This window comes from Trifolium pratense, linkage group LG4, assembly GCF_020283565.1.
Source record: "Trifolium pratense cultivar HEN17-A07 linkage group LG4, ARS_RC_1.1, whole genome shotgun sequence".
In the NCBI taxonomy this organism is placed as follows: domain Eukaryota; kingdom Viridiplantae; phylum Streptophyta; class Magnoliopsida; order Fabales; family Fabaceae; genus Trifolium; species Trifolium pratense.
Genome location: NC_060062.1, coordinates 5,209,251 through 5,230,852, shown reverse-complemented (window position 1 = coordinate 5,230,852; position 21,602 = coordinate 5,209,251). Strand labels below are relative to the sequence as shown.

Here is a 21,602-nt window from a genome sequence, read left to right as displayed (position 1 = left end):
GGATGGTCAATGTTCGATTTCTATCGACTACATATAGAAATAATTCAGTTGAAAGAAAAAATTCAATTTATGTTCGAACGAAGATCAATCATTGCTAACCGCTACTTTGTAGATGAAGTACATATTCTTATTCTTATATCTCACCTTTAGTTTTGTCAGACTGAAATCTTCACAATTTCTATTCCATGTGGAGCAACCTACCCTTTGATGTTCTATCATCCATCTTCTCTTTTCTCTCCCCAGATTCCTTAGCAAGAGCAAGATCAACATGCAAGAATTGGCACACAGGTAAAATTTTCATAACTCAACACAAACCTCATGAAGCACCATGGTTCTTAGCACTACCAATTCGCAATCACCAAAAATCATGTTGTTATGCTCACAATCCAATCACAAAAATTTGGTACGAAATTTCATTAGATTTCATTCCATTGCAATCAACAATACTTAAACCAATTTCTCCAATTGGTAGCCTTATCCTTTTAAAGGTCACAAATTCAACAACACTTCAATTGGTTCTTTGTAACCCTTTTACAAGACAATTCAAGTACTTACCTAAGTTGAATGTTTCGAGGACTAATCCAGCTTGTGGAATTGTTACAATTTTTGAACCAAATGATGTTTGGAACTTTCCAAATTTTAGAATCTACGTGGCCGGTGGCATGTCAGGGGCTAAACATAGTGGCACGGCCTATGAATCAACCGTGGAAATGTACGACTCTTGTGTTGACACGTGGAAAATCGTTGGGTCGATGCCGGTTGAATTTTCGGTTAGGCTAACAGTTTGGACACCAAATGAAAATGTTTGTGTTAAAGAAACAAGAACAACAACGTTGTATTGGATAACATCAGCAAGGGCTTATAGTGTGATGGGATTTGATGTTGGAAATAATTGTTGGAGGCAATTTGGTGTGCCTCTAGCGGATAAGCTTGAATTTGCCACACTTGTGAGATGGAATGGAGGGTTGGGATTGGTTGGTGGCACGTGTGGTGGGAGTGTTTGTGTTTGGGAAATGAGTGAAGGGGATAAGTGGTGTTTGGTTGATGAGATGCCAATTGAATTAGGATTGAGATTATTGTGTGGGAAAAGAAATTGGGAAGGTGTTAAGTGTGTGACTGATGATGATGCTATTTGTTTGTATGGGGAACTTGGATATGGAATGGTGATTTGTAGAAAAGTTGGGGAATGGGATTGGGTTGATGGGTGTGGTTACATTAAAGGGAAAAAAGTGCTTAATTGTCCAATAAGAGGAATACTTGTTCATCCAACTCTTGCTTCATCATCTATTTTTTTAAACTAGAAATGATCTAGGGGGTGTGATTGTGGATTTGTTTTTATGAGGATTTATTTATTCATGTGTGAAATGTTTATTGAAAAAATGTAATTTCATGAGAATTTATTATGTAGAAATTTGAAAGAAAAATAATTATTGAGATTTCATGAGATATTATTTTAGGTGGAATGTTAGCCCATGGAATGTAAGATTTGTTTTGTGTTGAAATGTAAAACACATGTTCCATGGTGTTCTCATTTGCATTACTTATAGGTAAAATTGATATTCTTAAGAACAAAGGAAAGTATGTAAACAAATGAACAAAAGAAAGTAAAGGCATGCATTTCATATTATTTATGTGGTAATGGTATGAATGAGGGTCTATGTGATTTGAATGAGGGTCTAAGTTAGTAGCACATAATATGCAACTCATATGAAATGAATGGGGAATTGATTAATTGAATTAGAAAAGAAGAGAAGGGTGAAGAGTGGAATGGCATGAATTTGATGTTCAATGTATTTGAGGATAATATTATGGATCATAGTAACATGGTTTTGTAGGAATTTTTCTCTTCCCACCCTCATATTTTTTTTTCTACCCCCGTTTTTTTCATTTTTGCCCTTGTTAAAAACTTCTGAACACGTTTTCTGAAAGTTTTTCTAATTCAAATTCGGAAAAAATTTAGAAAACACATTCCGAAGTTTTTTCAAGGCAAAAAAAATTCGAAAAATGCGTTCTAAAATATTTATTCAAGGACAAAAATGAAAATGCAGGTGGTAGAAAAGAAATGTGGGGAGTGGAAAGAGAAAACTCCGTTTTGTAGGTTTGCCTTCGATGCATGCCTTAAGAGTTTTCCTCTTTCTTGGGTTTGCCCCTAGTTGTTTGGGCATAGGAATTTTCTTACGATAAAAAGATACTCGGGCTTAGACATTTTGCTCTTTTTTTTGGAATATCTATTTCACTTTAATTAATTGGTTGTTTTCGTTCTCCTGCATTGTTCGTACTAATAAAAATATTATTAAAAAAAATCTTTCGATAATAGTATTTCGTATTTGTACTAGCGGAGAATATTTTTTAGTGGATATGAGGGACATGAAATTTTTTTTATCAATTTAAGAGAGCGAAGGACAACCGTACCTCAATGGCGATTAAGAAAATTTGACTACTTCCTAAACCAACTTATACTCGTAGCCCCACAAATTTCTTAAACTCTCATTTTTAGTCCCATGCCATTTATTAAAAGGAAATTAAGGAAAAAGGAAGGAGGTTGCTAACCAACTAATGTTACTATCTCTTTGGCCTTTGAAATTTGAAAATTAAAGTAGTTTCACCTGTCTAACCGTAACAATTACAATATCTCTACACCACAAAATCAAAGATTTGTCTCAAACAACAATAAAGGATAAAAGGGTCAACTAGTTGGCTATAAGTTTGATTACCAACTTAATCATTATTCAAACCACTTAATATATATATATAGCATATGCATAATGGCACTACAAGGACATAGCTACACTACAACAATAATTAATCACAAAGATGGAAACCAAATTGAGATCACTTTGCTTAATTACATTTATTGTATTGGCAACAAATGTCTCAATTGGAAGTGCTCAAGATAGCTCTTGTTTAAACAAGCTTGCACCTTGCCTAAACTACCTCAATGGGACTCAAGACCCACCTCATAGTTGTTGTGATCCACTCAAATCTTTGATTAAATCAGATGCAGCATGCTTATGTAGCTTGGCAAGCAATAGAGGTTCAAGGCAAGCTGAAAAGGCTGGCATTAATATTAATGAAGCTCAGAATCTGCCTGGGAGATGTGGTCAACGTGTTAATCCATTGACATGCCTCACAAGTATTTTTTCTTGACCTTTTAAAAATGAATCTCTCTAGTTTAAATTAGTTACATCCTTGATTGTCATTTTTTTTTAGGAAATTAAATTATTATTTTAAAATAATATATACATGTATGTTATTTCAGATTCTCATGGCTCCAAGAACTCAGATAACAACTCGGCAACAAAGTTGATAAACATGTCCTCGCTAGTCATGGTGATTTCAGTTACGTTAACTATTATACAAATGTTATCGGGGTCGACTTAAGCACTCTCAAAAGATGTTTTGAAGATGCGTACAATCAAACATAGTATTGCTAGTTGTTACTATCAATGCAATCATGACCAATATTTTATCGTCTACCTATTGAAAAGAAAACTTACTTCTTTTTCTTTTTTTGATACACATTATATTTTTCCAACACCTTAATGCCCCCAACTTATATCACAAGCAAGCGTTATATATAAAAGAGTTAAATACTAGTATGAATTTCACTATACTGTCCTATAGTCTCCATCTTCCATGTCACATTTTTCATGCATGGGGTAATTTGGTTAAATACTATGATTGTGGGGATAACTGAGATTTGAATTCTGACCCTGCATATATAATACACTATATCTGCCAACTGAGTTAAACTCACAAGACAAATTTAAGAATCTTTTACTTATGTTAATATGTTATAATGATGATCACGACAATGACAATCATTTATCTTGAAAAATTAATGTTGGTTCACCATTTCTTTCAATTCTCCAGTCTTCATCAGGATATATTTTGCTTTGCCAAATTTTAAAACATGATTAATTACAAATGCTATTCTCGTATGAGTTTGTGGACCAAACCAAATTTTCGTATGTTGGATCATTTGACTTATTCCAAATAAGTTACTCCGTTTAAAGAGCAAGAGCAAATCAATTTAAAGTCTGACATTTGTTAATATTAATAATTTTTTTTGGGTAATGTTAATGTTTTTTTATTGTCAATGGTAATGTTATGACAAACAAGAATACCACTTTGAATACGTTACGAAATGATTGAGAAGGACTTGTAATTAATTAATGATGAACAAAACTAGGTCACCTTGTTTGTTTTTTTATTTATTGAAGGTCACCTTGTAATTCCAACAAGATTAAGAAATTAATAAAAAATATAATGTCTACTTATTATTTCTTGCAACAAATCTATTTAACATATTTAGAAAAAAAAAAAGTTTATTTTGATTAAATCAACGTTTTGTCGTTATAATTTGAGAAAAAGGAAGATGCGGTGTAAATTACTTTTACACTGTCAACCAATCACAATCATGTTTTCCGCCATGTCACCCTATTTTCTTGATATGACATGGAACGCTGAGTCATTCTTATTAGTTGTCAATGTAAAAATAATTTACGCTAATAGTGTATATCCTTTAAACTCAATTCCTTTAAACTCTTATAATTTATACATGACCATTTCATATTAGCTAATGACCATTCTACTTTGTTTCCTTCACCCATCAACCAACTCTGTCTTCCATTTACTCGCATATATATTTTATTTTTCTTAGACATATATATAGTCAATCGTGTTATAGTTACATAAATTTTAATTACCGTCCCAACAATTTAGAGGCCCGATCTTGAATATTAAAGTTGGACCCCTTAAAAAAAACACATTACTTCTAAGAGTGGAAGGAAGAAGAACAAGTTACACGGGTTTATGTTTGTGTTTGAGACAAGTATTTTTTTTTATATATATTCATTTTATTTTTTTGAAACTTGAACCTAACCACTTTAGATTGGGCCAACAAAAATAAATTAAAAATGTATTAGGACTTTTTTTTTGAATCATCCATTATTTTTTTACAAAGAAATTGAAATCTAATAAATTATATATAAAAATAAAAAATAAAGAACTAAATCGTTACCTGAAATAAAATTAAAGGACTAAATATATAATTTTACCAAAATATTAATAATTAATTTATTGGAATTAGAAAAAAAAATCTTGGAGTGCTTTTGGGATTATTGACACAACTTGTTGTTGCTTCTGCAGTGCTGATGAAACTCAGCAGCACCTTATGTTTGATTGTAATGAAACAAGAGATATTTGGAGGAAAGTCCTTGATTGGATTCAGATTGCTCATTATCCATTGGGCTGGTGTCAAGAAGTGGAGTGGATTATGAAGCAGACTAAAGGTAAAGGAGGTCGTGCAAAGATCCTAAAATTGGCCTTCACTGAATGTGTCTATGAGATTTGGAGGTATCGAAATGATATTAGTTTTGGTAATGTTGTACAGAACTATCATACTGATGAGAAAATTATTGATACTATTGTCTATAGGGGCTGAACCAATAGAAAATTAAGGACATGTCTAGCTAAACTCATTATGTAAATAGTCCTCTTCGTTGGTGTTTTTTTTGTCGTTTTTGATACTGTGGGTTGGATCCTTGCGATCGCCTTGTACCTATGGTTTTCTTTTTGATTCAAAAAAAAAATAGAAAAAAAAAATCATTATCAAAATTACAAAAATATGAATATAAAATAAAGTATTTTTAACAAACTAAATATGGTTTTCTTGATTATAAAAAAAATATGGTTTTCTTGTAAAGATAGTTTTGTCATAACTTATTTAATTTATCTTTTCTATAAAAAAAAATAAAAAATTGTAGATGAAGTGATAGATATATACGAGTAAAATTCACACAAAAAATTGCAAACTCTCGAGTTTGAACTAGATTGAAGGTGTATTACTCCCTCCGTTATTTTAAAGTGTTATTTGACGTCGGATTCAGCATTCTTATTTTTTGTCCTTCTTTCTTTTTATATATGATTTGTCAAGTTTCAAATCTATTATTATTTCACGATATAAAATAAAATATATTTATAATTGAAAGCGAAAAATAAAAACAAAAAACAAGAACTAAAGTGTTTTTTTTTTTTGGTGAAACTAAATAGTTAGTTGAGATTACATTAAGAAATAAAAGATATAGTAGTAATTTTGCCATAAATATTTATCTTTATTATTTTATTGTTATCCAAGTTGTTATATTTTGTCTCTATCCTAACTTCCTAATCGGATGCATCAAAATTCCCTATATATATATATATATATATATAATATACCTACACATAGACCTAGAAACATCTACATAGCTCTATATATACTTACACAGAGACAGAGAGATATAACAACTTGGTTAGAAAGAAAGAAAGAAAGAAAGAAAACAGAAGAATCATTGACAAGACCTAGAAACATCATCTACATGGCTAGCCTTCCAAGATCAGAAGTATCATTCAGAAGATCAGGTTCATCTGGTCTTGTTTGGGATGATAAATTCTTATCAGGAGAATTAAACAAAATCAATCAACAACAAAAACAGAAGAAGAATAATTCAAAAGAGCTTCAAGTTAGAACCACCATGCAGAGAACCCGCTCCACCGGTTCTGGTCAAGGATACCGTACCGGAAAAGTCTCTCCGGCGATCGAACCGCCATCTCCAAAAGTCTCTGCGTGTGGATTCTGTAGTCCTTTTGGGAAAAAAGGACAACGATCAAGGTAGGTATGGTAGTTTAGAGGTTGAGTTGAGTTCATAAGAAGAAGAGAAAAAACAGAGCAGTGAATTTTGGTACTTTGTTTTATTTTTTCTATTGTCTATTTGAGTATAATAATATTTATTTGATGGATTTAAGAGAAATTTTGATTTTTATCGTTCTACAAATTATAGAAGACTCGAGCAAATCTATGTAGGATCTTTCACCATGTGCAAGCTTAGGAATGGGAATGGAATGGGATTGGTGCAATAAAATTACTAAACCAACCAATCATATATTTTGTATCACGGTGTGGATATACATCTAATGTGATTTTTTTAAGGGTCTTCTAACGAGTGCGTTAGATATTCTTTAAGCATTCTATTTAAAGAAATTCTTTATTAAAAAAATAAACATTATTATTTTTAATGCGTTGACTTTACCCATTCATATAAAAATTCTATAAAAAACTTACTTTAAGGTTTTAAAGAGTCGCGGAATAGCATTTGCAATTTTTTTAATATTTTAGTGTTAATGTAGGGTAAAATTGAGTTTTTTTAAGAATTAGTTTAGGGAAAACTAAGATTTTGTCCAAATTTTAAAAAATTTCTAACTCGGCACCGATTATATTCACTTCAATCACACGTAATTTAATAATTGTACTAAACCATAAATTTTGACAGTAGTCTGGTCCAAGGAGCTTCAAATCTAAGCTTCATAATTGAAGGAGAAGATTTAAACCCTCGTTGATTTTTTTAAATTTTTTTTTTTTTTAATTTTTGGACAAACCCTCATTGAACTATGTTATAAAACTTGTAAAACCAAAAAAAAATAAAATAATGTTATAAATCTTGTGTTAATTTTTAAGGATAAAATTTGTTTTAGAATTTTAGAAAGGTTAAGCCGATCTTATCTGGTAGTGGATGAAAATTAAAATTGTCATCCTTATCTCCAAGTTTACACCGTGATTTGTAAATTTGTAATCATCACTAAACAATAAACATAAACATAATACTAATAGTTAAACGTGCTCCGTCAAATAGTCAACAAAAAAAGTGCTTCGTCAAAAAAATTAAATAATACAGAAGTAGTTAAATAAAATAAAGAAAATAATAATACTGCTGTAGTATAGTTAAGGAAAATGCTAGATCTCCCGAAAATTTCCCTCACGAAAATTTACCGAATGATGTGTCCCAATAATTTCGGTCTCTCTCTCCTCAAAACATTCTTTTTATTTTTCATTCTTTCCCTTCATCCCTTCATGTAATCTGTCGACACAAAATATTCTTCCCCTTCATCCCTACATCCTCCAGCAACTGTGAAATCAAAGGCATGAATGAAAGGGTTGTGGTCATGACCTATGGATGTAGTTGATGCTTCTACAACCACACGGAACCCCTTGATAACTTGTCTTCTCTTGTTATTTTGCCTCTATTCCATGAATTATTCACTTTTATTTGTGATGGTCGGAGTCAAAACAACGGCGGCGGACGGAGTAGAAGACGGTGGTACGAGGTCTTTCATTTTTGTTTCTACTGGTTTTTAAAAAATAAAAACACGTGGCTCAATCTTCTATGTAGGATTTATCTGATTTTTATCAATTGTTGTGGGCCCACCTCAAAATACACAGTGCATCCACGTTTAGATGCCACACATGTTTTCGGGAGAAATCCGGGAAAAAAAATTCGGTACATATAGCAATGCTCTATAGTTAAACATGGGCGCAAGGATTATCATTACAAAGAACCGGATTTGTGGTCTTATGCTATCATAGATTTTATAGATCTACACAAATTAAACTTCGGTAACGGTGGTGGAAATTTCGTATCAATAATATGGTAAACAAAAAAAATTAAAAAGTAATGTGTACAAATTTCTATTTTCATCTAGTTGATATATTATTGTCTTTGGATCTACAAATTTCAAATAAGGTAATTGCATCTCACTCGCTTTGCTATTCATTTAGTTCTTCTATCTTTTGTTGTCTTGTGTGCGAGGTGTTGAATTATTTGAAGAATAAAAATTTATGGATCAATGGAATTTTAGATGTGGCAATAAAATTTCAATATAACCCATTAAAACCGATTTGTTCTACTTGTCACTTGTATAGCCCGACACCTAAACAAACGAAGATGTAAATAGTTGAAATTGACTCCAAATTAAGAGGTTGCGATTTTTATCGATTTAACAATTTTTAGCACAAAACCGACCGAACTCAACTGATCTTCAGCCCTACTAAAGATTGAGAATGTGGACTAAGGACGCGTCCCACCCCCTTTCCATGGGCTACTCATCCATAAATAGATTTGCATGTGATACCTACAACCAACTTTTACTTCACATATTCATATGACCTGTTCTCATTAGTTGGTGGGTAAATACCTCCAAATTATCGAGGAGTAATGTAAAAATACTTTTTTTTTTTATATCATTGAAAACAAATTAAGATGACTTCTACTCAAATAAAACAAACTTTCTTATCATTTTCATGCATAAGACAGACAGCGTATTAAGAGGATGAAATGAGCAAAGTTTTGCTCAATTGGTATACAAGTTTGCATAAAAGGGGCATTATAATGCAATGACAATATTCAGCCTAGAAAATTGAGGAAGATTTAATCATTCAAAAATTGAGACAATTTCTAGAATTTAGGATTTACAAATGTAAATTTCTCACTAACATGCACAAGAAACCTGTGCTGATGACCGTATCTGCTGAGGCAGCAGCAGAGTCACAAAACCTGCATTATCGAGGGCCAAGTTTGGGACATCCTTGGGCAAGAGGCAGGTCCAAGTTGTCTACGGTTCTGAAAGTTCTAGGTGCCATCTTATCAACATATAGAGTTCCATCCAAGTGATCACATTCATGTTGTAAAATCCGAGCTTGCCAACCAGAAGCAGTTATTTTGATTGGTGCACCATTACGATCCAAACCTGTAACTTCAACGTCAAGGTATCGCTCCACCACAGCTCTAAATCCATCAACACTGCAAGATTATATATAACAGATGAACATGTTAATGGTATCCTGGATTGAACGGCCGTGTATGTTGCTTCACATTATTTTTATGTAAATAAAAAAAATTAACTGTACAGAACTAGTATAGTTTTTTTCAAATGGCAAGTTGATTGAAAAAGTTGTAAGCGTACATCAGTAATCTAATCATGTCATCTGAATTATAATAGATTAGAAAGAAATGCGACTCAAATTTACCAAAAAAAGACTAGATGACATTAAGATATCTCACTACACCATTGCAAATGCTAGTTTCGGAACTGAAGTCATGTTCAAGCATTACACTCATGTTATACGTTATAAATGCTTATAGTTTCGCTTTTCCAAAAAACAATGCTTATAGTTTCTAATGTCTATCACCATAAATATCTATCACGGATAACATACATCAAATTATAAAAATAAAAAAACAAACACAGGTTCATATCAGAATACACAGGTGTGTAAGCTAGCATTACATCAAACATTCAGATTTTAGATATTAAAGCAAAAGAGGAATGTGGTAATTCTAATGTTTTAAAATTTAAAACCATCTAATTATATGAAGATAAAATTTCTGGTATTATAAAAACTACTATGAATTCATTACAGTACATTGATGCCATGCCAACCAAGAGCTATCAGCAAGTTGAGAAAACTAGTATGTAGAACAAAGTAGCAATTAATACTCATTAGCCATGACGCGAAGAATAATGATCACTTAGCAATCAGCTTTGAAGCAATGGAGGCATGTATGCCTTATAGATGTATTTGGAATACGTGCACTTCGATGAAAATGATAAGAGAAAATCGATAGGAAGTGCCTAATTGTTTGCTTCAGTGACTCTGTCTTCCAATTAGTCTTATTATGTATTACAAAGTAATTGAGGAAAAGTGGGATGCAATATTGGTTTCGTACTGAATTTTAGAGTAAGTTTAGCCATTAGTTGTGAAATGGTCAATAGCCTATTGGGAGTCGGTCAAGAAGTAAATGTCAGTGTTGTCAATCGTGGATCATGGAAAATAGCAGTCAGTTCATATTGCGCTACGCTACAATGCTATAGCTGTTATTGGACAACACTTGGTATAAAATTGTATATCGCGACACAATAGCAGTTTGTTAAAATTCTGCTACACTACATGCACAAATTTCTTAGATTAGATGAGGGATGTAATAGTTTCTACTTCACATAGTCGCTTAACTGTTGCACGCTCAAACAAGCGAATGAAAGTTGGCCAAATCAAGTGTGGTAAGATACAAACATGGAAAAACATAAAAAAAGACAAATATTGACACACCTCAAACACCCTTCAAAAAATAGGGCAGTCTTGTTGCTCTTATTCTTCAGCTTGGGATTCACGATCACCTGCATCAAGAAAACCAATGAAATGTGTATCAAAGTAATGAACCTTTAAGAGAAAGTAAATATTTACTGTCAATATTTTCCTTTTTGTTTTTGCAGCATATATGAACATACCAAAAGATCAAAAGGTCGTCTATCTTGAGCTTTGATCTCTTCCTTTGGGGCATAACTAATATATTCTTTGGTATCTTCCAAAACAATTATCTGCATAGAGCATACATGAAAAGACAAATTCAACCCACTTTCAAATTATAGGAATGGAAAAAACTTTTCAAGTTGGAGTGATAGTGAGTTCAACAATTCACTTTCAATTTTCCATTCTAAATTCTCAGCCTTAACAAAATAAGTACACCCTTAATCTACTGGAACTTCAGTTCACATGGAGCTCATTCACCCCTTTTGCTTCTTCTCCTTCTTATTTCTTTACTTGAAGTTTGATTAAGAAGTTTAAATAACTTACTTATATCATTATATGTCTTAATCAATTAACTTAGCTCATTCAAAATATCGAGTGAAACACCAATATAGTCCTAAAATTGTAGGGCACTGTCAAGTGTCAACTTCATACCTAAAATTGACTAAATTGACTGATCCAAAAAGATTAATACAATAGTAAATTTTCAATTTCATAAACTATTTTATAATATTAATAATTTCATAGACTAAATTGACAACCTCCTACAATTTCAGGACTAAATAGTCACAAAATATCTATTCAAGCTGCGACACCATGATAATCATGATAATAATGGTGATGATGAAATGCACAAACACACATAGTTACATAGCACAAACACTTCAAATCGAAGACATATCTAGTGTCCGGCAAGTGTGAGTGTCCAACATGACACTAATATATATATGTCAATTCAATATTGTGTTGGTGTTCGTGTCTAGTGTCAATATTGTCACATTGTGTCTGGTGACCGTGTCTATTTTCTTAAATAATTATCGGTGTCAAGCGCCAAATATTGTGTCTGGTGTATGTGTCTCTATATGAGTGCTTGATAGACACACATATAAGTAGCAAAATTGAGCAAGAGTGAGTGAAGCAAGATAAAGTCACAAAATTGACAAAATGGTAAATCAAAAAACAAAAAAAAAATCAACAAGAATAGAACTAACCCTAGAAGGAATTCCAATTTGTGGAGCAGCTAAACCAACACCAGGAGCTTTCCTCATGACCCTAATCATATCATCAATAATTTTCTGCACTTTCTCAGATTTTATCTCACTAGGATCAATTTCTTGAGCAGGTTCATGAAGAACTGGGTCACCAGCTTTAACAGTATCAGGCAAATTCATCTTCTTCTTATTATCTGTAAGGCCTGAAAACCAACCTGCTCTTGTTCTTACAGTAGCAGCTTGAGAAGATGATGATGATGGTGTTAAGGTTAAAATCAATGGAGGCTTTGAAATTGGTAATGCAGATAATGGGGTTGTAGTTTTGGTTGTAAAGAGAGAGTTTTTGGACATGGATACTGGAAGTACACACCGCATATGTAAAGCTTCCATGGCTTTCATTTTCTTCCACTCTCTCTCTCTTTCAAAATCTTAACCACAAAAAGTTCTTTCACAAGACTTATGCATTTGGGCCTCAACAATTGGGCCACATATTCATTTGGCCTATCATCCTAATAAATCAAGAAGGATTCTCTCCCACTTTACATTTTTACCCTTGCCAAAAAACTTCGGAACGTGTTTTCTGAAAAAGTTTAAGAAAATGGGAAAAGAGAGTTTGGGGGGGGGGGGGAGGGGGGAGAGAATCTTTCATAAATCGATTATGGGTCTATCGGTCCACTTAATAGTCGGATTGATGGTAATCCCTTTAGATACTCTTGGTGATAGCTCGTTCACATTGGCATGGAACACAACTATCAAGTGTCAAACCTAAAAGGCGAGGTCGTTTTGAATAACCGATTATATAGTTGTGGTAAATTAATACACCTATCTATGAAGAAAACATTGTAACAAGTTAGTAACAATTGTAAAATCTTGTTATAATTGCATTGTGTTGGCATTAATGATATCCTTGTGTTGTAGTTCGAAGGAAAAATTCTTGTGTGATCACAATTTTTTATATACAAGATTTAAGCACAGTCACACTCGCTAGTTTATTTAGTTTTACATTAGAGGTCAAGAATTTTCCTTTATAACTTAATTCTTTCTCCTTTTAATTTAAGTTTTTTTTTCCAAGTAGTTTAGTGGCTAGAAAATTCACCTTAAAGGCAAATATGTTGAGCGTCCGGGATTCGAACCTCGACTCTTATACATATAGTTCGTGTGTTTTATCAACTGAGTTAAGCTCATGAGACAATTATTTATTCTTATTGTCAACGGAAATAGCTAAGCTATTTGTATTCCTTGGTTAAATATATCTATCCATTTACAAAAGGATATTAGATATGGATATGGATGACCATATATGGTTCCTATCAAGCACATATGATAGAATCCAAGTCATTTTCAGAAGTCTAAGCCCATGATAAATAAGTCATCGAATTTTTTTTCTTATAATATTCTGCAATTCAAAATCCAAATCATAAAATAAATTAGAAAAGCTAACAATTAAGTCATGATTACCTAACTTAAGCATATTTTTTTTCCCATCAAGTACTTGTAGAAACAATTAGAAATTATTATGTAGATTAATTGGTTGGCCACCACTTGATGTATATGGCGTGTGCGTAACAATGTGGTTTTTAGAGGAGAAGCTATTAATTGGAAAGCCTTAGAAGACAAGATTATTTATATTTCATGGTTTTGGTTTATAGGTAAAATAGCTAGTAAGTCTTCTTGTGTTTTTTCAGATTGGTGTAAAGATTATGTAGATTAATTTTAATTTTTTAAGTAACAACCTTTTGCATAAGTTGAATCCTGTTTTTAAACCTCAACACTTTTAGAAATTTGTTTCACTTAACATTCCCATAACAATCTATAATTTGTTTCAAAGATTTGGATTAAGTATACATGTTTGATGTTTGGTTGAGATTAAATTTGAAGTAAAAATTAATCCAATCTATAAACTCATGAACTTTATTCGTAGTTTGGTTTAATTTTAGATAACTAATTAAAAAAAAATTGGACTAATTCGGTCTAATTTTTTTATTGTTTTTTATCAAATAGACTAATGATTAAAATTTTAGCTATGTAACTATACATTACTATTGATTAATTGGATTTACAGAAATTTTTGTTGAATTTAATGTACTCAGGAGATTCTCTTCAATTAAAGTTGCATCATATAAACTTGACGTTCACCAAACAAGATTTGAATAGTTGCTACTTTCCAGCATTGATCTGATCATGTCTCAAGCCGCAAGTGGATGAATTTTGAATGGTCTAATCCACATGGCAACTCATCATCATGTGGAAGTTACATGCTAAACTTCAAAAAAGAAATTTAATACTAAAAACTTGAAAGTTTTGAGTATCATTAAGAAAATAGACTTCAACAATATGGATTATGGTGATAAAATTGGAAGATATCTTAGTCACTTATTTATATACTCATAAATTTGAAGTTGATTAACATAAAAAATTTAATTTTGATCCGGAAATATTATTTTTGTAAGTTTTTGATAAGGAACACTTGTTTAAAGATGTCACGTTAACATTTTTTTTTTTATTAAATGTCATGTTAACATAAAAAATTATTTATTTGCATAAATTATTTTCATAAATTTAAAAATAAATCAAATTCAAACGCCATATAGTTCTGCCATCTTGGAGTAACTTAATTAATTAATCTATCTGAAATTTCCAAGCTGCATCTTAATTATTCCTTGTAAGCCATCTTTGACTTTGGTTCGAAGAGGAAACCAAGGTAGAGTCAAAAAGTTAACTTGGTGGAATAAAAACACCAACGTTAGAACTAGAAACCGGCATAACCTCTTTTGCTTGGTACATTCCAATAAAATAATCTTTAATCATAAGTAAGCATATGTGAGGCTATATAAGCAACCATATCTATTCCATTTTATACACAACACATTAAGAGACTTTTTTCTTTGACATCAAAGAAAAAGAAACTAAATTAAGCAACAATGAGAAAGAGCTATTCACAACCAATAAGCCAAAATTACCAACAAGGAAATGAAGAGATCAACAAGTTGAGAGAGAAGACAAATCCTTCATCGTCATCGCCACCGTCATCATCGTCGCATGAGGCTGAGAAGAAAGTGAACCATCAAACAAAGAAGCTAGAGAGGATGCCTAGTGAAGAAGATATCAATGCTAGTGCTGATGCCTTCATTAAGAACTTTAGGCAGCAGCTTATGCTTCAAAGGCTTCAATCCATTGAGAATTATGAGAAAATGCTTGCTAAGGGAAGGGGACGGTAGCTTATAATTTACATATTCTAAATATTTAAGGTCATGAATATTTTTTTTTTTTTGTGAGTGGTATTTAATGTTAATTATGCTTAGCATACGGTTATGTATGTTAATGTTAAGTAAAATGTTAATTATGTGTTCTAAATAATATGAATTGTTTCTATGCATTTTGTTATTTGTTGTTTCTTAAAAAAAAAAATCCCTCTTGAATTAATTAATCAATAAGCATGAATCTTGTCCTGACCTTTATAAAGGGAGAAATAGAAATCTTCAAGGTCTGTCATGTGTCATTCTTAAACTCTTACTTATAAACTATAACAACTCACATCCGATGTGTGATTTTTTAACAGACTACATACGACAACTATGAGAATAATAAAAAGGAAGATTTAACCACTTTAACGTTATAGTGCAATGTTTGTGTGTTCTTTTAGCTCGAGTGCATGTGAAGTCCACAATAATTATTTGTTGTTTTGTCATTGTTTTATAAAACAAGTTTCATAAGATGATGTTAGGCTTAATTATGAAAAAAATTGAACATAAATTAGCTGTTGTAAGTATCTACTTGTTTTATGAAGTTCATATATGTTCTTTGGCATTGTGATGGAAGGTCTTAAATTTATATTTATGGTATGGGAAGTTTTGTACTTCCCCTGCTTTTTAATTTCACTTGACTTTCAAAATCCAGCTGCAAATCATCATAATATTTCAGTTGCATCCATCAATTAGACAATCATGATTGCAACTATCAAAAGTAGGAATTAAATAATTTGCATAGAAATTAGATTTTAGATGTTAATCTAATTCAATATTCATGAAGAGTACTAATATGAATTAATATACACATCAATCCATTATTTTAAAATGTTACGGGAAATAAGCATTATGATCAGTTTATTTTAAATAATAGTTTTAATTTATGTTATTTTATCTTTTTAGCCTTTATGGTATTGTATTTAAGAAAAGTTTGTGCTTCATTTAAGAATCAATCAAACATTTTATCAAACACCTTCTTCTCTCTGAAAAACTCTCATTCGATACTATGCATATTATTCAAATTTCTCGCTACTAGATCAAACATCGTGGAAATTTATTATTTTTAGTCCCTCACAACATAAGTCATGCGATGTCACGTATATCCCTCACAACATTTCTACTATTTTTTTAAAAATTTTACAACATCACAAACATGTGTGGGTTGTAACTCTTGCTTTCTTGGTTGTCTTTGTTCATATCATCATGTTTTTTAAAAAGCTTTCTTTCTCACTTTATCTTATGATGAATCAACATATATATATATATATATATATATATATATATATATATATATATATATATATATATATATATATATTTGAATGACAAATTATTAATAGTTAATATATTATAATGTTATAAGTCATCGTATTAAAGCACATGTACAGTTTTATGATTTCTTAATTTCCTAGCTTTCTCTATTTTTCAAATCGAATTTTAGATTTTTTTTATTCAAAATCAAACCAAACAAAACAAAATACATAGATTTCTTATATGAATATAGTATATTTTTTTATTAGTTTTTTTTTTTCTTTTCAAAATCAAACCAAACTAAGCAACATACATAGATTTTTAATACATATGATATTTATTTTTATTAGTACATACATAGATTTTAATTTATTATTTATTTATTATTTCATATGTTTTAAATATAATTGATAATGTTAGTATGATATATATTTTGCATCAAATATTACACTTTACCGTATCTTTATAATCATCTAAATTGAACCGAAATCACATATAATATAATTTTAATGTTTTGATGATATGGTTGATCTTTTGTCTAAAAAATGATCCAAACCTTACATATCCCGAAAACCCCCTAACACAATATATATTTAGAAGGATTAAACTTAGAAGGTCCGAATTTTATAGAATTATATGGGCTAAAAATATATTTAACCCATTTTTATTTTGCCATCATTCATGTCAAAACATAATTGGTATGTAATCCAAATTAAATTTTCACTTTTTTTCTTTTTGTGTTTTTTATATACATTTAACATTTTCTTTTAAAATGTAACCCATTGGTTATTTATTATTTTTTTCTTGGTTTATTATATTTTCTTTTTGGTTTATTATATTTTTTTTATCAATGTGAACATATCAACTTTTTTCGGTTTGTGTAAAGGATTCCTACCGTGACGCTAATAAATGTGCTGATATGTTAGCTAACATAGGATATGACTCAAGAGGTCCTTTCCTTTATTTATTATGAGTCTTGTTGTCTGACTCCTCTTAGTTTACTTTTTATAACTGACCAATAAAATATTTTAAAATTAGTCTAGACATTATAAAATTATGAATTAATTATAAAATTAGTCTATGCATGAAACTCTCAAATAAAATATGAATATTTAAAAAAAATCAATTAACTCTAATAAATTTTATTCAAATTAATTATTTTAAAAATATACTAAGTATTAAACGGATATTAAATGAATAAAATTAAAAAATATGTTGATAGTTAATTAACAATAAATTACTAAATATATAAACTAACACGACAAATTGATAAAATTAAAAATATTTTTAAGATATTCATAAAATCATAAATTTAATTAATTTTTTTTATAAAATTAGAGACCAATTTAATAGTTTATTCATTTGAAATTATCATTCATTTAATCTCAAGTTTATAAAGTACTTGTGCTTTTTGTTTTGGGTAGAGAAAGTACTTGTACTTAGTGTATGTTTGGTTTCAATTCTGGAGCATCCAGAATTGATTCTGGACGTGTAGAATTGATTCTGACTTGTTTGGTTTCTCAAAAGTAGAATTGATTCTGCCTCCAGAATTGATTCTACTTGAAGTTAGAAATCGTAGCTTCCGATTCTAGAATTGATTTTTACACTCAAATTTTTTGTTCAACTCACTTTTTCATGAATATATCCAAACATAAACCACTTCAGCTTAAAATCAATTTTGGCCAGAATCAATTTTACAGAATCAATTCTGCCAAAATCAATTCTCTCCGCCGTAGAACCAAACACACGCTTAGTTACATCATATGTAACCACTTCCTTTTGCGGTCACATCAAAGTATGTCACTACTAGACACCAATAGCAATTAGCAACCCAAAAAGTGAACCACTCTATTTCGAGTAGGAACAAATTTGCCAATTATTTATTAATATTTAACATACTAGGAAGAACATAATTAAATTGACAACTAGACAATAACAACAAAAGAAAAAAGTACAATTTCATGACTCATCATACATTCAACGTTTTCCTCAGCTTGGTCACATCACAATGATAATATAATAATCACTTAACGATCTTATGAATTTGTTGCTGATTCTGATTCTGCATTAGGTGAAGATTCAAACGAGAGCATGATCTTGCCACTTCACCAACTAATGGAATTACAGGAAGACTATCACAATTGCATATCTCAATCATGAAACCATCTGGGTCATGGAAAAATAGTTGATCTACTTGAATTCCACCTTCCTCAACTGTTGCTCGAACATAATTGATTTCCATTTCTTTCAGCTTTTTTTCCACTGCTCCCATGCTCTCACACTACACATCAACAAGTTCAAACACAAAAATAACATATTCAATAATGCTTTTTATATATAAAAAAGATAAAAGATCTAAGTAGATAAATAGAGGAATAATAAGTTGCGCTACTAAATCTTTATGTATAGCGAAATCTAACATTTATAAAACTATATTCATAGACTCAAGTGACACAATATTGTTATGCATGACTCTTTGAACCTTTTTCAGAAGGTCTACAGTCTCCGGTGCTAGAAAACTAAAAGTGTTAAATGCAAACAAGATAAAAACATGTTGATTGTCAGAGCAAACTTTATCATGTTTGCCTATTTTGTATGAAGTAGCTTTGAGGGCTGATCATCCCACAGTAAAATCCTCAACCTCAAGAGTGAAAAAACTCCAGTCAAATTTACACAAATATGTTTCTATCTTATCCATCCATACATTATAACATCCGCCGAACAAAATGTCGAGAAATTCGACAGTGGATGATCCTCTGGCCGTCCCTTTATGACCCAACAAAAAAAAATATTTGTAATTTTTTTTTTAATTGTCTACCCAAAAACTTATCAAAACAACATCTCATGTTTTATGGAATTCTTAAACTTTTAAAAAATTATTAATTTTTCACAAATAACTAAACGAACTTACGTGTAGTGTAGGACAGTTAAATTTGCAATAAGTCGAATAGTGACTTTTCTTTCTTAATTCAACAACTAATGAACTACATTTTTCACCATGGCCGCTATACAATTCAATAAACTATATGATCATTGAATCTAAATATAAAATTAAATATTATTTAAATTTAAAGATCTTATAGTTCACTGTAAGATGTAATAGTAGCCGTAGATGATAAGGAACGATCCTTAAAAAAACATTGCATAAACGTGTCTATGAGATAATTGATTATCCTATATGAGTGTTTTGTCTTCTCTCTATTATATGTATCAAATGAACATGATTTCTTCTATATTTAGTTTTATATTTGGATTTTTCTATGCGTCACTTTAGGTTCCATGTATTTTTTTAATCAAGTTCCTTCATCTATTCAAGTACGTCTTTTAGTTTGGTTCTTTATTCTAATTAACATTTTCCCCAAATTTGAAACGTAATTAATAATCAACCATCAATGATGTAAAGATTAGATAATATCTGACCTGGAAAGATATGTGATTATCCTTTGGATTTATTTCTTTTTTCTTTGGCAACTTCTCTGGGTTCTCAGCTTCTAGCAAATGAATTCCAATCCCATAGCCAAATAGCCTGCAAATTAATAAGTTACCATATATCAAAAGAAAATTTAATAAGTTACCACATACAAAATAAAAATTTATTAAGAAAACCAACCAAAAGTTTAGTTTCAATAAAAAACATTAAATTTTGAGGGGGGAAAAAATTCCTTTTAATCCCATTTTAAGTATTATAAACAAAAATTCTTTTTTTTTATTCATTAAAAAAAAATTATATGACTATACTATAGAATAAATATGAATTTTATAGCTTATTCAAATAATTAAATTTTTATATTAATTCGCAAGTTCTTACTAAAAAGTTAATAAGCTATTTTTTTTTATAAACTAGACTTATTTTATAACATGCAAATAATTAAAAAAAAAATTTAATTCACAAGTTCTTATACTAAAAACTTAATAAGCAATTTTTCGATAAACTAACTTGACAATCTTATCTTATAATATGATATATATAAAAACTTATTTATTTATATAAATTATTTTGCATAAAAACAAGAAAAAGAAACCAATCCAAACTTAAAGAACTTATTGAGTATAAGTTCTAATATTATAAGGATTTGTATAAACTGGTTATCCAAACGGAACCTATATATGTTATTCAACAAATCTAAAAACCAAATATTTGCTTAGCATAAAAAAAAAAAACTAAATATTTGCTTGTAAGCAATGAGAGTATATAATACAATTATTTTATAAAAAAAATATTATACGATTTCTTTTATATTGATGTATATGTGAAATTACCATGCACCATCAAAATCAAAAGAACCAGGCCTTCTGATCGGAAAGAAACCAAGAACATTTTGGTAGAAATCCATTGACTCTTCAACTGATCTGCATATGAGTGAGATATGATTCACTGACTTTAGATGTAAAGGGTTTCCAACATTTTCCTTCATTTTCTCTAGAAAATTCCTTCAAATCACACTCAATTGAACTAGAAAAGAAAATGATGATCCAAATAACAAAGATGAAAACTTTATACAAAAAGGTATAGAGTGATGATAAAAACTATAGAGAAAAATAAATGTGATCACAAATTATTGTTAAGGAAGAGAAGATGTAGAAAAATGGAAGCAAATAATGTTTGGTACAACCTATAAAAGATTTGTCACGGATGTAGCACAAAATGGTACCATGATGATTTATATAGAGATCAAGAAGCTACCATTGTTTGCCACGTGTCCGTATACGTCATACGTGTCAGATACGTATTTTGTCTGTCACATCCGATAAACACATATTGCTGACTAGGATTGTGTCATGTGGGCCACGACACGTGAGCTTATATGTTTAGATATACACAGTTGTGGTAATTGTGATTGGGATGGATTACTTTGTTTTTCCTAAGTTATCCTAATTAGTCTCTTTGTCACAATGTCACCCAATGCATGCTCTAGAATATTCTTACAAGGAGTGGTGGTCGAAAAATTAATTTCTAAGCCGACAATGTAACATTGTTTTTTTAACACAACA

The 21,602-nt window shown here is 30.5% G+C and overlaps 6 protein-coding genes across 6 annotated transcripts; 4 read left to right on the top strand and 2 right to left on the bottom strand.

Annotated features, from left to right (window-relative positions):
- The first annotated feature begins 185 nt into the window (after positions 1–185).
- LOC123921995 (F-box/kelch-repeat protein At5g15710-like) lies at positions 186–1,301 on the top strand. Its single transcript, XM_045974745.1, has one exon. It carries the CDS (start codon positions 186–188, stop codon positions 1,299–1,301), a length of 1,116 nt encoding a protein of 371 aa, XP_045830701.1.
- A 1,494-nt stretch (positions 1,302–2,795) lies between these two features.
- LOC123921565 (non-specific lipid transfer protein GPI-anchored 30) lies at positions 2,796–3,519 on the top strand. Its single transcript, XM_045974158.1, has 2 exons — positions 2,796–3,133; positions 3,260–3,519. Exons 1-2 carry the CDS (start codon positions 2,815–2,817, stop codon positions 3,379–3,381), a joined length of 441 nt encoding a protein of 146 aa, XP_045830114.1. The 5' UTR covers positions 2,796–2,814; the 3' UTR covers positions 3,382–3,519.
- A 2,843-nt stretch (positions 3,520–6,362) lies between these two features.
- LOC123921994 (MAPK kinase substrate protein At1g80180-like) lies at positions 6,363–6,903 on the top strand. Its single transcript, XM_045974744.1, has 2 exons — positions 6,363–6,655; positions 6,825–6,903. Exons 1-2 carry the CDS (start codon positions 6,363–6,365, stop codon positions 6,901–6,903), a joined length of 372 nt encoding a protein of 123 aa, XP_045830700.1.
- Positions 6,904–9,088: 2,185 nt separating this feature from the next.
- Positions 9,089–12,597, bottom strand: LOC123921564 (peptide deformylase 1A, chloroplastic/mitochondrial). Its single transcript, XM_045974155.1, has 4 exons — positions 12,115–12,597; positions 11,104–11,193; positions 10,925–10,992; positions 9,089–9,617 (listed from the first exon to the last, which is right to left on the bottom strand). The coding sequence occupies exons 1-4, from the start codon at positions 12,511–12,513 to the stop codon at positions 9,377–9,379; spliced, it is 798 nt and encodes a 265-aa protein (XP_045830111.1). The 5' UTR covers positions 12,514–12,597; the 3' UTR covers positions 9,089–9,376.
- Positions 12,598–14,980: 2,383 nt separating this feature from the next.
- LOC123921563 lies at positions 14,981–15,481 on the top strand. Its single transcript, XM_045974154.1, has one exon. The coding sequence runs from the start codon at positions 15,036–15,038 to the stop codon at positions 15,330–15,332; it is 297 nt and encodes a 98-aa protein (XP_045830110.1). The 5' UTR covers positions 14,981–15,035; the 3' UTR covers positions 15,333–15,481.
- A 2,952-nt stretch (positions 15,482–18,433) lies between these two features.
- LOC123921562 (glyoxylase I 4-like) lies at positions 18,434–21,247 on the bottom strand. Its single transcript, XM_045974153.1, has 3 exons — positions 20,871–21,247; positions 20,031–20,136; positions 18,434–18,891 (listed from the first exon to the last, which is right to left on the bottom strand). Exons 1-3 carry the CDS (start codon positions 21,023–21,025, stop codon positions 18,634–18,636), a joined length of 519 nt encoding a protein of 172 aa, XP_045830109.1. The 5' UTR covers positions 21,026–21,247; the 3' UTR covers positions 18,434–18,633.
- Positions 21,248–21,602: the final 355 nt, after the last annotated feature.